Raw genomic sequence first — 14854 nt, 5'->3', positions numbered from 1 at the left:
TGAATGAGTCACGTGGGCTTGTAATGCAGACAAATACTTACACAAATACTAGCCACCCAAAGTTGAAGCATTTTTCAATCGGCTCTTTGGCCGACGCTCCTCTGTTCACAACTCTCATCTCGACGTCTACATCCGCACCGCACGCCGCAACACCCGCACACGTCGGGGATATTAATTAAGTGGAAAATCCACGCTTCGTCGAGTCATTGTTCGAACTTCACGCTGGAGCAGCACTCCCGGTGATCAGCCACATCCGGTAACTGACGCACGATTTGGAACTACGCCTTTTGTCTTCCCTCTGCGTCCTCCGCCAGCGTCTGTCTGTGTCTGTCATCGTCCCCGAGCCTCAGCTCCCATTTCGTCGCACTCCCGTGCACTGCCCCTCGCCAATAGCTCTTATAGACGTCTATACTACTCTTCTTCCGTCTCGCATCAGAACTCTCTCTTAGGAACGTGCGGCATCCTTGCCGTCTGACGTCGCTGCAGTTGCCTGCCATTCGCACTTTCTCAATATACTTCCGTCGTCCCTCTCCCCTCCGCTGCTTGAACCAATGGAGAGCGTGGGTGTGCTCGCGACAGCGATCGACGTTCGCCACGAAGCCGGTCTTCCCTCAACCTCAATGTCTTCATCCACATCTAAACCCAAGCCACTCAAACCTACTTCAAGTCTAAGGCCAGAGTCTAGATCCAGCCCCGCCATTCGGCCACATGCCTCTAGTAGTTTCAGTCGTCAGATGGTTCGTCGTTGTTGTAGTTGTCTGCTTACTGAGCATTACTCTAATGTGTTTCACCTCACTATTTCTGCTTCAGATTTCATCGCCATTGAGAACTTGTCCTCCTATTACCGCCCGACGAACGCCGCCACCGATAGACACATCTATTTCTCATGTTGGCTCTCAACCACTAGAACGCGTACCAACAGAACCCGCCAGTGCTCCTCCAACGCCGCAGCAACCAACACCTGAACAGCTTGCGACTTTGGGCATCAAGGTCCGGGACTTTGCTTATGAACCGAGTACCCTTCCTCGCGTGCCGACTGTTCGGAAACCATACTTCCGGGACTTGAAGCGGCCGAGAGAAGAGAGTTCCGAAGAACGTGAAGCACGAAAGCGGAATGAGGCACGAAGACTAGAATTTAACGCCCCACGCATCAGGCCTGCAGGCACAAGCGTCAGAAACCCACCTAACATACCCGGAGTTGGTGGACTCAGCTTCATAAAGCCGTATGAGCTACCCTTCAGTAGAGCAAGTTCAAGTTCGAGCTCATCTTACAACGCCAGACCAAGTTCAAGTTCAAGCTCTAGTTCAAGCTCAAATGCGACCTCAATGCAGTTTGACCGGGATTTGAATGACTTGTTACTCTCTGATTCCTTTGGATCGGCAAGGTCATTAATTCCACCAACTGGCGTGTTCTTTGCAAGACCTCAGTCAAGACGGAGATCGCCTTCTCCACCTTCGCGTCCTATTATTCGTGTTCATGATCCATTCGATCTGCATACGCAAGAATTTTTCAGACAACCGGTCCGCCGTTCAGGTTCAGATTCAAGTCCCTTTATCCAACCACCATCCCATTCTGAATCTCAGTCTCAACCCCAGCCTGAATCCCAGCCTGAGTCGCAATCGCAAACTGCTAGCAATAGCCAACCTCCGCTCCCACCACTTACAATATCTCAGACAGACTCGGAAGTGGATTCCGATGCAGACGACGAAGAGCTCATCAAGACACCGCTTCTCACGCCGAATGGCTCGCTTATCTTCGACGACGACGACGGCGATTTCGACGTCAGTCGGGGCAGTGACAACGCCAATAGCAGCGAGTCCCCTTCAGACAGTGTCACGGCCGATGCCGATGCCGACGCCGTTGAGTCGAACAACTCTGTTATTGACACAAGTGCACTGCCCGAGTCCCAGGTCGCTGAGTTACTGGCACCCGCACAGACAGGACCGGACGACGATGTGTCAACGTCTCAGATGGGATTATGCGACTCGCAGGACTTGTCACAAGTACCTTGGCAGCAGCAGTCCCAATCACAACCGTCGCAATTGACACTGTGCAAAAAACAGGAACGGAACTTAGATGTGGAAATGCGGGAGCCTCTAACTGAAAGCAAGGAGGATGAAGATGAAACACGAAAGGAGCCTGCATCATCGGCTTCCTCTGCAGCACGTACCATTGGGTCCAGCTCCCGACTATGCACAAGTGCAAGTTCACATAATGCCGCGTCGTCTCCACAACCGCGACCAATATCGCGACCGGTCTCATTGACATCGCTTTCCCGCCATTCGTCAAGATCTCGTAGTCTAGTTTCCGCATCGTCTCAGTCTTTGCTTAGGAGGAGTTCCATCACCTCTCATGGTTCAAATGGCAAGCGGCGGTCAAGTCGTACGCTGAGCAGGACGAGCTCCAAAGGGGAGAGTAAAGCAAATGTCGTAACAAGCCCGACGAGCAGTTCTACCTCTCTTTCGAGTGATACATCGATTCGTTCGGCAAAGAGGTACAACTTACGTGGTCCGACGGCAAAGAAGGCGAAGTTACTGGGTATGCCTGTTACATTATCAGCCCACAGGATCCGTACGCGAACCATGCCACAACGAGCCGCCAAGGCCGCTGCTGCTGCACGCGTGTCGAAGAGTGCTGCGAAGCAGCGGCCCCGTTCGTCGGCGATTACGCCAGGTGCGGAGATAGATGGAAGTGGTAATGACGTAGAGCCGGAGAGCAAGTCTACCTCACCGACATTGCGTCGTAGCTCGCGAGTCGAGTCTGGATAGGGGAAACTTCATGATCCTGTCTGCCCAGAAGCACGTTTTCTACTCGTGTTTAAGTGAAGAAACAATAGAGTGGGAGCTTCGCGTAACGTCCTGACCAACAATGGAGAGGTCACCAAATTTAATGAGCTGCACACGTTGTCTGACTCGTGAATGAATGAATGAAAGTTAGAGTCTTCGGTTAACGGAATTTCTTAATGTAGCGCAACAACGTCAATGAAGTCTTCTTTCATCCTTTCACGCTTTCATTTCGAACTTCGAACCTCCTTGTGCTTTCTCATTCATTTCTCTTTTCCTTCTTCCGTCTTTGTAACTTTTCCCCTGCTCTTTGTTCGTATACTATCTTATTGCGTTTCAATTCCCCTTTGCTCTCACTGACTGTACCAGTAACTTCCAATTCCCGGTTTCCATACCCGACAAAGTCTTTTCTCCTTCATCCCCATTCCAGCCTTTTATCACCTCCACAAAGCACCGAATACAGTGCTGGTGCTTGTTCCTTTGTTCTTTGTCAATGGACCCAACTTTTGGCCCCTGTCTTTTAGTTTCTTAGTTCTCTTCAAGATGTAGCATCATACATAGAGTCGGAACTCCAGTGACAGTGACATTCTTTGTCTTTTGGAATGATTTGAGAAGTTGGGTAATACGGACTTGTGAAAGTACAGTGTAGATAGTTGTAGATGTGCTGTTGCACGTTAACTGAGGCAGGGGAGTTGCATAATAACAAAAACATACATACAACAGCTTCCAGTAACCAATCCAATTATTCATGAAAATTGGAGCCATAGTGCATGGAGGCAGTGTGGTTTCATATCAGAATAGTAAAATTCATTTAGAAACAACAGGGTTAAGGAATAGAGGCACTCGCGGTGGAGATCCAGTACTGTATATTTACCAGGAATTTACTGGTCAAACATAATTACGGAACGCGCATAATACAAAATACTGCCATACAAGTAAGACTATGTTATGCGTCATTTGAGTTTGAGCAATTTGACCAGAGATGCATTTTTGTGTTATAAATGTAATTCAGAAAGTTACAGTATTCGAGTCCGATATGACATAATCACCTAAACGGTAATACACAGATCGACGTTCATCGTGGACTCTCTGTCGGTTGGTAACATCCAAACTAACAACATTCTTCTTCATCCATCCATATCTACTTCCTCCGCGTCACCTTGGACTTAGATACTCGCGGGTGAGGGAAAGATGTCCTCATCACTCGCCTCACAAGCTGTCTCGCCATTCAGTGCAGCGCACAGATTCTACGTCAAGTCGTTGTACAAACGATACTTGAAGAACGAGCTGGACTGGACGATTAATCGACAGCTCTGGCGGTGGAAGGCGATGAAGATTCGGGCTGAGTTTGAGCGGAATCGGTATGAGAATACTTCTCTGTTTCCTTGGTAGCTTGTGAGGACGAGGTGGTTGATGATCGGTGACTTGGTGTTAACAGGAACGTACACGACCCGCGCGCGCTTGCCGCTATTTTGGAAAAAGCAGAGGCAGACCTTACTGATAGGAAGCATCCGGATCCATACATTTGTGAGCAATTCCTGCGTCTCTATCTCGGTTTTAACTTTAATCAATCTCATGGCTGTTGTCCATCTATCCGATTAGCGCCTGGGTCGCCTGGTGGTTCGAAGTGGTTCGTCCTCTATCCTCGTTCAGTTCCTGTTTATAGATTGATTTCTATTGGACTTGCTCAGGGAACGTAACATTCCGGTGAGTATTTCTGTCTTTAGCTGAAGCGACCACTGAGGATGCTAATTTGTTTCCAGCCGCCCATTGCACCTATCTACGACCACGAAGCGGATCCCCATCACTAGAGTAATCATTGGTATTCGATTCGCGAATCATAAGTAAACTATCACAAGATGGTTATGTGCATAAACAGATCTCAGATATCACAGTTGCAGAACAGGGTGCGAAGTATTCAGCACAATCAAGGACGTATTGAGCGGCACTCCTTTGTGGTCAGAGCTTCGATATCGATATGATAAAGCCGGTTAGAGCGCTAATATCTGAGTTCGTCCTCTTTCGCGATTGCATGTTTAGCGCCTTGTTGTCAATCTTTCTCGCAGGGGGTCTAAGAGTATCTTTCTGCTTGTCATCAGAGTCGCCATAACAATTGGATTTGAGCGGTGCTTGGCCAGACTTGCAGCTTTTGGAGAGAAGAGATATGACGCACATCTGAGCGTCTTTGTTAAAATGATTATCAGAGAGCACCTGCCGTCACTTTACACACTTACCTCACTGAATTTACAGTTCCCAAAACGATCTCGTTCAGTTATTCCCCTGACTATTCCTAGACCATCAGACCAATCCCAAACAGCGCCTCCATCTTGTGTGGTTGCAACCGATCGTGCGCTCAGCAGGCTTCCGAGGACTTCGTTCTTCAACGATCTTGCGGTTGCCTGGGACGTACTGAAAGAAGTAGAAACCATTGATGGGTAGGAAATTGTCACATTGCACGATGGGTGTGGGTTTCACAGAACGTAGCTCGTGGGACTTTAAGTCGCGTTCCGAGATCATCCCCAGTGTTCAGCATAATTCCGATCAGCTTCGTTTGTCTCGTTCTAGCTTGAAGAAGCAAACAATTCTGTGGATGGAATATGCTCTTTACAGGCTATGCATCATTAAAAGAGACTGGCGTTCCGGGAAACGGAGCACCAGGTCGCAGCGTTCAGTTCTACGGTGTGTTTGGTCTGAGTGCACATACTTCTCGCGCGATGGTGTGTTTGATCAAATATCTCCTCCGTATTCTTTTGTTGTCAGGATGAACATTGATCAGTAGCCTTGCCAGAGGATACCATGTGAGACAAAGACCAGTTTTTCGCTGCGTCAGAAATAGTACACGGTAGTTAACGACATGCGAAGGAGCGGTATCCGTTCCAGCCGTCCACATGCATCAGTTCGGCGCGTTCGGTGCAACGTAACAACACCAATGTCTTCTTTCACAGGACACGTATGGCTGAAAATGATTCGAGCGCCGCAGGTGATTCACTGCCATCGCGTGAGTATTGATGAATATATTTCTCAGTCTGAGGTCGGGTTACGTGGAGGAGGACTTGAGATGCTCGTCGTGGTAAGGTTCTCCCTGGTTTGTTTTTCCCGATGACGATGCTTTAAAATTGTACAATGATAGGCATTGATACGCGGGCAAAGAACATCATCAAACAGTGGCTGTCGAAGTCAGCACCGTGGAATCAGCGGACCTAAATGTGGTGTGGATCAAACCGTAATTTGATACGGTCCAAAGAATTCAATTCCGACTATACCGTTCCTGAACCGTACTAGCGTGCCGCGGAAGTGATGGAGAAAAACACGAGAGACACCCTCGTTTCATCGACCACTGTTATACGCGCCATCGGATGCCAGCATCTCCCATTTTAAACTCGAGAATGGTCATGAGCACAGATCCGCATTAAACCCTGACAGTGCAAATCCGCTAAAAACGAGCCAATGAGATGTGCGGAAACTAAACATTTACCCCGCTCAGTATTTCTGGCTAGCTTATGGGTGTCAATCATCTGATCATCTGGGATGCGTCCCACGGATGCTTCCCCATATAACTAACATCCCGGACTTCTTTCTGCCAAGTATCGACCTTCTCGCGCGGTAACATTCAACGCTCAGCCAGGTAGATCCGCATTGATTTCATTTAAAATCAGACTAACGACCCACCCTTCTTGACCATCGCAGTGCGACCCTTCCCCCCATGGACGTTGTAACAATAGTTCGTCATCTGTGAGCATCATGCAGTTTTCCTGCGTAATCTCCAGTGTAACTCAGTGTTCCTGCTCTTACAGAACGGCCGTGAAGCTATACACCACAGGCAGCTATGGTGAGTGCTCTCTGTAGCAGCTTAGACCGATTGTAACTCAACTTTGTCCACATCATAGCGATCGCCCTCTACGAATATATTATCACGTTCGACAGGGAAGTCGAGACGTTTTGGAAGAGACGATTCACGTTCCCGACATTCCTATGGTTTCTCGTGAGCATGATAGCCCCACGCTCATCTCACACACTGACAATCCGGGTTCAGAATCGATACACTCTGTATTGTTCACTCTTTCCGACGCTATTGGGTATGTAGACTTCAGTGCTCGCTTTTACCGTATCTTAGCTTAGAGAATTTATAGGCTTTCATATCCCTCTCTCGGAAGAGGTTGGTTTATTACTTTTGTAAACTTGTGCTCAGTGCATACTTATTCAACCTTTTGCAAATTTCTAGCAGTGCGTCTTTTATGCACTCATACCTCTCCGCTTTGATCATTGACTATGACTAGATGTGTCAACTTTGTCAAGTTCCCGGGTGCTATGCAAATAATTTCAAACGTCGCATCCGGATCGACACTATCACTCCGTGTCTACGCATTGTATGGACGAGCCTGGGTACGTGACTTTGGAGTTTTCCGCCGGTTTCTTAACTCATTGTGATCCAGTGGGTCGTCGCGGTTCTCCTTCCGGTCTTCGTGGCCGAGATCGCATTGGAAGGCGTAAGATACCTTAATGATGTCTTGCGGAAGCATTACTGACGTTCACTAAGTGGGCCGTCGCTGGAGGAGTGCCCGCTCAGCTCCCTCCTGGTACGTGATGGTCAGTAAAGATCAAGTGTTGTTCTGACGTGGGTGTGCTATATAGGCGTTGTTGGCTGTATTTTAACCGGGAAACCGTCAGAGTGCGTTCTATCTTCTACTTGGCATTTCTCTAGCTTATGCAGAAACATGTCCGATGAATAGAGGCGATAGTGAGAACTATTTAATTATTGCATGATCATCGTCACTGACCCTTGCACCAGAATTTGCGGCATTCTGGATTGGACAACTCGTATTCCCTACACTTATTTTTATCATGACGCTCGCGAGAGCGGTCCGACTACAGCGATTCGGCTCTGTTAAAGGTAGCTTGATTAACGTTATGCTTCGCGATGGTATGTTCAGATTGTCTCCCCTTCCGTTCACTTGCTAATCGCGCCACTTCTAATTCTAGGAGTCATGTATTTCCTGTAAGTTGTAATTACTCGTTATGAGCCATAGCTCACATTAGACCGTAAAGCGTCATCTTTTCCGCGAATCTCGCAAATGTCGTCACTTATAGTGTAAGTAGTTACCCGTATTTGAGTGTTTAGTTCTGACCTTGTTATCACTCCTTTATAAAGGTTGCTCCGGTACGTATATGAGGTACTACGACGGATCCAGTGTTTGACATTCCTGAATCCCGTAGGAGGACCTGAAATTTGCAAACGCACCGTTTACGAATGTCATCACAACGTTGATGATATGTCGACTCATGTTAAACTTACGGCGTGATGACGCACCGGATGTCGTCGTTACCAACTACTCGATGGCCCAGAAGTTCGATTTCCGGGCACGACTTACGTACCTTGGAGATCTTGGAGCAGACATCGACATAAACGACTCCAACGACAAGGACAAACGCCGTGAAACTATTCCCCGGTACAAATCGGGATATCCACGCGCATGGGGACAAGAGGAATCTGGCCTCGAGCTGGAAACTTACATCTCTGAAGTGCAGCGAACATAATTGTTTCCTTGGATTTGCTGTAATTTTTTATTCCGCTGCGCGAAGGACTAGGAATTGTATGCTTGACCAATTTCGTTTTCTTTTCACGGATTGTACTTCTGTTTTCGTTATTGCTAGAGACGGGTCTGCTTCGGAAACTAATTAATTGTTGTAAAAGTAAAGGTACCCTCGAATCCACGCATCGCTTTCTTGCCTTATTTACATTGCCTATACATAAACAATCACTTCACCGCCGTCAGCCCTTGATCGAGCTCTTAAAGACTTTCATCCGGTGCTCGCACTATTGCCGCGAGGCCGCGAGAACAGAACCACAGTTCTTACGAATATAATTCCCCTTCTACGAGCCACATATTCACCGTGAAGTTCTTGAGATGAGCGCGCAAGAATTCGAAGTGCGTCGCAATCGGGCATGGCGGAATCGTTGGGTGGGCATTGAGATGGCTGTACAATCAATTTCGTTCCATGTTTCCTTCTACGGGGAAATCAATTAGAGTTCTAGATTTATTGCTGGCTTCCATGCACCGCTCCTCAATCAATCAACAGTTTGTTGAAACCTGATGATATTGACTTTTGATATCCAATAGTTACGGCGATGGCGTAGATGCCGACGTATCAGCCCCGAGACGGATGCGAACGATGTGTACGATGTGTTTTTCAATGCCTAGAGCGTGAAGAATGGTGTTTCAAGGAACTAAGAGCAAACCTCGTAGCAAAGCATTAGCGAATTGAAGACCGACTCGGCCGATCCCTGCCTTGAGATTACATGCATATGATTAGTGAAAATTTGTTGTAGTAGAATCGTCTAGCGTTCCTGAACTGTATACTCCTCTTGTCATCTGACTCGATCGAAATATACGTTGCTGGTCTGCCCTCCGATTCGGTACATTCCTTTGAGCTGTGCTAGTAAGGCGAAGAGGAACCAAACAACTACATCCTGCTCTCCCCGAAACCAAGCTTGTGCCCTGGGTCGGCTGCTATTCACTTTGATGCTAGTCACTGGGAATCACTAACCTTTATAAGTATAACCTCCTTGACACGTGCAGAGTTACACAACTCTTGTCCACAACTCTTCGTATTTTTTCGATCTCGATTGGAATGTTATCTCGCAAACCTGATCTGCATGCCGCAACACACTATAGTTTAATTGGTAAATGTTAGAGCTTTCACATGGTTATCAGATGAAACTATGGTTAGTGGAAGTGGGAATATATGGATCCGCGACAGGGGTCAGTAATGCTTGAATGGTGCGTGTAGGAGAACAGCAGCGGCTTCCACGAGCTCATCCTGCCTGTAAATGCTTATCAATCGTTCGCTCCATAAAATCTTCTAATCATACTGCATTTACAGACTTTCGATGCTATCACACACACGCACGACTTAAAAGAAAGCTCTGAAGAGCCTATTTTTAGACTTTCATAAGCATACGTACATATATGTCATTATCACCTGCGCCATGTTAAATGGAGTAACTGGCGTAACAGCGCCAACAATATGGCTCTTCTAGAGCAGTTCGATCTCTTCTACAAGAAATAAAACTTGCCGCAAGGCTAAGTCGACATACATAGCAGAAGGCAAATACAATTGGGTTGAAATACCGATCCCTGATCTAGACTTCCATCTGGATACTCTGCGATCAACGCTAGTACATACATGCAATTGGTTGAAGGTAATTTTAAGGATTATGCACAAATGGTAGGCATAACCTGACGCCTATTCTTATGCAAGTAAGGAGACGTAAGAAGACAGATGAGAGGAAACTATTCAAGTACTGATACTGTCATCCTCCCCTCGAAGCCAGGATAAAGAGATGACTGTTTTGGAGTCCAGAATATAGGACCAATGGCTCCAGACCTCCAAGATAATGAGCGGGCAAACATTGTCGAGTAGAATTCGCTACGTACGAGCTACACAGTAGCGTATTGGTATATTTTATGACACCTTGAATAAAGTTTAGTACATGTGGGACAAACTACATATAGAGTCCTCATGCGTCTTCCATACTCACAGGAGCACTAGCGTATTGAGTCGCGATTCCAGCCTCTGAGCAACCAACACATGCCACCTTGAACACAATCTGTTAGAAAAAAATTCCACTTCAACAGTAGTCTGAGAGCTCACCGATAGTGTACTCGTCGGGTTATAATCAGTGGTCATGTCTTCAACATATCGAACCGACACTTTCGATGTAGCCTACATATTGGGTCAGATTGCCCATTTCTAAATAAAATACCATCGACGTACTGAAGGATTTTTGAGAGTTGTCGAGAAGGCCTTCACATCTGTCGATGATCTTGAATTAGGCTCGGGACACGAAACATTAGGTGGACAATCGCTGGTTGTTCGTGTACCGGAAGTCTGTAATCGGAACAGCAATTTAGAACAGTGGCTTGTATTGAGTGAAGCAACTGACCTCCGCAAGACTTGTTGCATCGTCTGACGTTGCATTCGGCCCAGGATCTATCACTTTGTCCGATCCGTAAAATATCTGCCAGAAAGATTAGCATACCGTTAGAACACTGCGAGAAAAGGGACCTAACCATGGTGCCTATATCAACGTGGATGTTATGGGCATCATTGAAATCAATATGGATTGGTGATGATTTATCCCCCCTTGGAAGTAGTACGCCATTCCTAGGAGACTGGATATCTTAAGAAAGCTCGGTAAGGCATCAAACTACAACTCGAGTACGCACGGGACACTCCAAACTGATCCCTTCGACCACCTGCGACCTTCTTACGTCCAGTTTATGAATCACATAGAGTGTAAGAAATTACTAACGGGTAGCCTGAGTGGTTGGGCACAGGCCAAGAGTGACAGGGATGCGAATGCGAGAAGGCTGCCTGGGTGAAGCATCATTAGGCCTTGGTCGTGGCTATCAACTCGAATCCAGCTCTCTCAGTGAAGGCTTCACAGGTGTAGCTTTCACAGGAAATCAGAGAAGATATCAAAGAAAGCGACTCGCCGCCTGCCTCTTATAAAGCCTGTTGCGAGGCGCTAAAGTAAGCAGAACAATTGAAAGGACCCTTTCCTTGTCTGAACCTGCCCAAACGCATTGAACTGCCTTCTCTATGCCTAGAACGTCCTTCCGATGTCTGGTTGACTCATTTGAGGTAGGACAGTAGGATCCGTTTTGTGATCGTAACTTTGACTGACCCCCAGCAGGATCGAAGTGACGCGTTCCAACGCCAATTGCGGGATTACGTTCAATCCGGGTCGATAACATGCAAAAGAACTTCTCACCCGAGTTAGATACGAAAGCCGAGTAGCCCTCTTTCTGCTACTCACCAAAATGGCCCTTCGCGTCGTAACTTTGAGAAGCCGGTAAAGTCGCGTCTGACCGTCTTAAATGGAGGAAGAGAATCATATTAGGTCTCCCACCTAATAAGGCAAGTATCCAAACGGCGACAACATTTGCCAGAAGCATCCGTCAGAAATGCATATAATGTACACGACGAACTGTATGTGCCCAATAGGCTGGGTCTAGAGAGTGAGGGGTATGTTACTGTTGACAATATAATGGATGCTATTGTCGAGCGTGTTTTGAGGATACTGTGGAGCATCCAAAAGGCGGCAAGTCTGCTGCTATTCAAGTTACCCTTACACAAGACCTTCTGAAGTTGATGTTGTGCTTGATGAGTGTTTCCAGAGTCCAAATTGTCTTTATACTCGGCCTAGTAGCAGTCAGTACGGAAGAAAAAGATTTGTAACCGCATGTCTTGAATTATATACCCTTCTTGTAATCAGTACCATATTAGAACAATTTTCCGAAGAGCCCTCTTCTGTTCTCTAGACTATGATTAGCTATCTTGGATAGAAACCATTCGAATTAGGTATTGCACCTAAAGAGGGAGGCACCAGAAAAAAAGGATTAGATGAAGAAGCGTCCTCGGGGTTATAAATGAACCAGCATAAGAGCATGTGCGTCCAAAGAACAGAACTTGTAGAACTGGGACGTGGTATTGCTAGGTGACCGAGGTAAACGGCATGTCTCGTTGTGCTTGAAGGAAGATATGCAATTGACCAGAGGACGGAAAATCTAGAGCAATCAACAATGACTGGAAGCAAAGTCTGTCAGCATATCTTCACGCAGATTTCTCGTCATAATCGTGACTGATGACTGTACGGCAGCCGTCAGGAAGCTTTTTATATGCACCCTCCGACAGCTGTTCCCGGAGAGGATGTCTTAATCCGTGTACCTATCTTGTTCCCTTCTTGCATCCAGAGCGATAGTGGAAACAGTTCATTTCTAGAGGCGTCAGTCAGACGGAGGTACTCGAAATCGTCTTGCAACTTGAAGTGGTAGAAGTTCCTAAACGGTTATCGACCCATATTTGGATATGTTGCGAATCTGGCTCGGAGATGAAATAGGATAACTCAGCAGATGCGCCAGCATCAATGCATGCTATTTTTGTATGGTCTAGAACAACACAGCAGTAATACAACACGCGGAGGGATAAGTGCGGAATGGTGCATACTACGAGGTGACGAGCTGCAGGCGAGAGGACACTTCCGCTTGTGATCTGATAAGATTTGCGAGGTAGGAGATCATGAGAGTATCCTAGAATCGGAAACAGCATTCAGTAAATTATATCCAGAGAATTATGAGAAATTGTGGTTACCTGTAAGCTTGTTGCAAAGCTGCCTTGGTCTAGACCTTCTGTGCTTGTAGCGAATGTCTCCAACAAGTAACGTCCGATTGTAGGATCACCCTTTGTTTCCCCAGCAATGACAGATCGGACATAGGCAAGGACCCGGTCCAGCATCTCGGATACCGATTGAACGGAGCGCTCAAGAACCTCAAGATCAGTCGCGGTATTCGTTATTGAGGGAGAAGTCGATGACAATGATCTTGTCAAGAGGTCGACTATATACAATTCCATCAGAACAAGGAGAGATTATAAAAAACCGACGCAACTCACGGCCTCCTCTTTCCGAGTTATTGAACCGAAGTTCGCAGGGAATCGGAACGAAAACACAGTTTTCAGGTTTTGGATAGACGCCCACCGGCGAGCTACATGAATGTAAAAATAAAATAAAGAGCAAGATGCACAACGACAAACCTAATGAAAGCCTTCACACCTGGCTCACTTCCTTCCTCTGTTCCGGTATTCAAAGCCACATGTATAGCGGTATGAGGAGCTGTCTCTTGCGAGTAGAAGTTTTGAATGAGAGCAGAGTAGGTATTGAGGTTCGAGCCAGTCGAGTACCTGCATATATCGATCAACATTGTTAAACCTCTTCATTTTCTGACTTTAACTAAATGTACATACCAGCCGACAATAACTTCCTTCGGATGTACCTTATGATGCAGGTCGTACATTGTACGATGATACTCCATGTCCACCGCAACCCGTTCGCTCGTCTCGCTATGCAAGACCGCAAAGCAATTGTGCACCTCGATCTCCGTCTCGGTACGCGTACCGAGGAGCGTCCCGATCACACGCTCCTGGTCATCTGTTCGTCTCAAATAATGGTCTAGGATCGTGAATAGTACAACCGGGTGGATCGTAACATTTTGGATCGAGCGTCTAGAAAATCGTTCAACAGGACGAGAGCATAACAATGGTCAGTCAAACTCTTCGGCAAGAAAATAAAGCAAGCATACGTTGGATTCGAAACACTTCCAACGTGTAGACTTTGCAAGTGCAGCGCGGACGACGACTGTCCGACCGACATTTTTTTTACGTGAATTGGTCTACTTCGAAGGATTGCAGGAAGTGACGCGTTTCAAAATCTTCTCGTTTCCCAATCAGGAAAGCTGACGTTTTCGTCATAACCGTCCTCGCTCAACTTTTGCGTTTTTTCTACCTGCCGTGCTTAACGACAACCACCATGCCTAGCCTATCTTACTACCTCACGCCATCAGAAGAGTCAAAAGTAATGCATTGTTTTCCTATGATGCGTAGTTTATGCTTATGATGCATTTTAGGAACGAATGGCAAAGGCCATTGACGTCGGTCACGTCCGTCTCTTTTCTTCCATGCATCGTGTTTTCCACAGTTCATGACACTTTCCAACAGACCGTACTTCAGTATGGGTGGATTCCGTTCATTATTTACATTGGATACACGAGGAGTAACCCGCAGCCGTCTTTGATCAAGTGCGTTAGTTGTTCTTCGTTTCTTACCCTTGTGCTAACACCAAAAAATACAGGCTCCTTAGCCCGCTGGCATAGATTGTTCCACAGCTCTCTGCTCATTACATCTTGTTTCACCTGCATGTTCATGTATATCTCAACTACAAAAGTTCTAATTCGATTGCATTAATCCCCGCTTTCTTTCATCTGCCTGACCTGGTGGCATTAGCACTACCACAACTCGGATGTACAAGACAAACGACACTGAAGGTGTTGTCTAGCGACAAGAAGCACAACTGGCCGGCAGAACGAACGTCTGAAAGTGAGTTCTGTTAATTATTTTCACTTTACATGCACTTTGTATTGTGTGATTTAAACTGCGTGGTTGTACTTCCGTACCCAATCGACGCCGTGGATATCCACGGCGCCCAAGCCTGTCTTAACCGCCCAGTACGCTC

The 14854-nt window shown here is 46.7% G+C and overlaps 7 protein-coding genes across 7 annotated transcripts; 5 read left to right on the top strand and 2 right to left on the bottom strand.

Moving 5' to 3' along the window:
• Positions 1 to 23: 23 nt before the first annotated feature.
• On the top strand, positions 24 to 3222 carry FOMMEDRAFT_169625 (uncharacterized protein; the record flags this gene model as incomplete). Its single annotated transcript, XM_007268737.1, has 4 exons — positions 24 to 161; positions 248 to 319; positions 450 to 737; positions 811 to 3222. 4 exons carry the CDS (start codon positions 24 to 26, stop codon positions 2767 to 2769), a joined length of 2457 nt encoding a protein of 818 aa, XP_007268799.1. The 3' UTR covers positions 2770 to 3222.
• Positions 3223 to 3885: 663 nt separating this feature from the next.
• On the top strand, positions 3886 to 4981 carry FOMMEDRAFT_21901 (uncharacterized protein). Its single transcript, XM_007268736.1, has 6 exons — positions 3886 to 4145; positions 4223 to 4311; positions 4387 to 4414; positions 4476 to 4491; positions 4548 to 4795; positions 4851 to 4981. Exons 1-5 carry the CDS (start codon positions 3976 to 3978, stop codon positions 4593 to 4595), a joined length of 351 nt encoding a protein of 116 aa, XP_007268798.1. The 5' UTR covers positions 3886 to 3975; the 3' UTR covers positions 4596 to 4795; positions 4851 to 4981.
• A 458-nt stretch (positions 4982 to 5439) lies between these two features.
• On the top strand, positions 5440 to 6481 carry FOMMEDRAFT_142118 (uncharacterized protein). Its single transcript, XM_007268735.1, has 4 exons — positions 5440 to 5501; positions 5573 to 5854; positions 5915 to 6409; positions 6472 to 6481. Exons 2-3 carry the CDS (start codon positions 5639 to 5641, stop codon positions 6014 to 6016), a joined length of 318 nt encoding a protein of 105 aa, XP_007268797.1. The 5' UTR covers positions 5440 to 5501; positions 5573 to 5638; the 3' UTR covers positions 6017 to 6409; positions 6472 to 6481.
• FOMMEDRAFT_148003 (uncharacterized protein) lies at positions 6479 to 8506 on the top strand. Its single transcript, XM_007268734.1, has 15 exons — positions 6479 to 6516; positions 6579 to 6613; positions 6672 to 6766; positions 6818 to 6860; positions 6915 to 6942; positions 7062 to 7167; positions 7218 to 7271; positions 7322 to 7361; positions 7417 to 7453; positions 7515 to 7522; positions 7574 to 7705; positions 7765 to 7780; positions 7831 to 7873; positions 7934 to 7942; positions 7999 to 8506. Exons 1-15 carry the CDS (start codon positions 6488 to 6490, stop codon positions 8317 to 8319), a joined length of 996 nt encoding a protein of 331 aa, XP_007268796.1. The 5' UTR covers positions 6479 to 6487; the 3' UTR covers positions 8320 to 8506.
• Positions 8507 to 10303: 1797 nt separating this feature from the next.
• FOMMEDRAFT_135712 (uncharacterized protein) lies at positions 10304 to 11176 on the bottom strand (the record flags this gene model as incomplete). The annotated part of the gene is made up of 7 exons (XM_007268733.1): positions 10304 to 10381; positions 10438 to 10509; positions 10561 to 10674; positions 10730 to 10804; positions 10857 to 10958; positions 11013 to 11042; positions 11099 to 11176. 7 exons carry the CDS (start codon positions 11174 to 11176, stop codon positions 10304 to 10306), a joined length of 549 nt encoding a protein of 182 aa, XP_007268795.1.
• Positions 11177 to 12766: 1590 nt separating this feature from the next.
• On the bottom strand, positions 12767 to 13996 carry FOMMEDRAFT_169620 (Mov34-domain-containing protein; the record flags this gene model as incomplete). The annotated part of the gene is made up of 6 exons (XM_007268732.1): positions 12767 to 12878; positions 12940 to 13184; positions 13240 to 13331; positions 13381 to 13527; positions 13591 to 13848; positions 13926 to 13996. 6 exons carry the CDS (start codon positions 13994 to 13996, stop codon positions 12795 to 12797), a joined length of 897 nt encoding a protein of 298 aa, XP_007268794.1. The 3' UTR covers positions 12767 to 12794.
• A 156-nt stretch (positions 13997 to 14152) lies between these two features.
• Positions 14153 to 14495, top strand: FOMMEDRAFT_158668 (Tom7-domain-containing protein; the record flags this gene model as incomplete). Its single annotated transcript, XM_007268731.1, has 4 exons — positions 14153 to 14197; positions 14250 to 14282; positions 14341 to 14420; positions 14474 to 14495. 4 exons carry the CDS (start codon positions 14153 to 14155, stop codon positions 14493 to 14495), a joined length of 180 nt encoding a protein of 59 aa, XP_007268793.1.
• Between the last annotated feature and the right edge of the window lie 359 nt (positions 14496 to 14854).

Source organism: Fomitiporia mediterranea (assembly GCF_000271605.1).
Source record: "Fomitiporia mediterranea MF3/22 unplaced genomic scaffold FOMMEscaffold_8, whole genome shotgun sequence".
NCBI lineage: Eukaryota > Fungi > Basidiomycota > Agaricomycetes > Hymenochaetales > Hymenochaetaceae > Fomitiporia > Fomitiporia mediterranea.
Note: the sequence above shows the minus strand (reverse complement) of the source record. Positions and strands in the feature narration are given on the sequence as shown.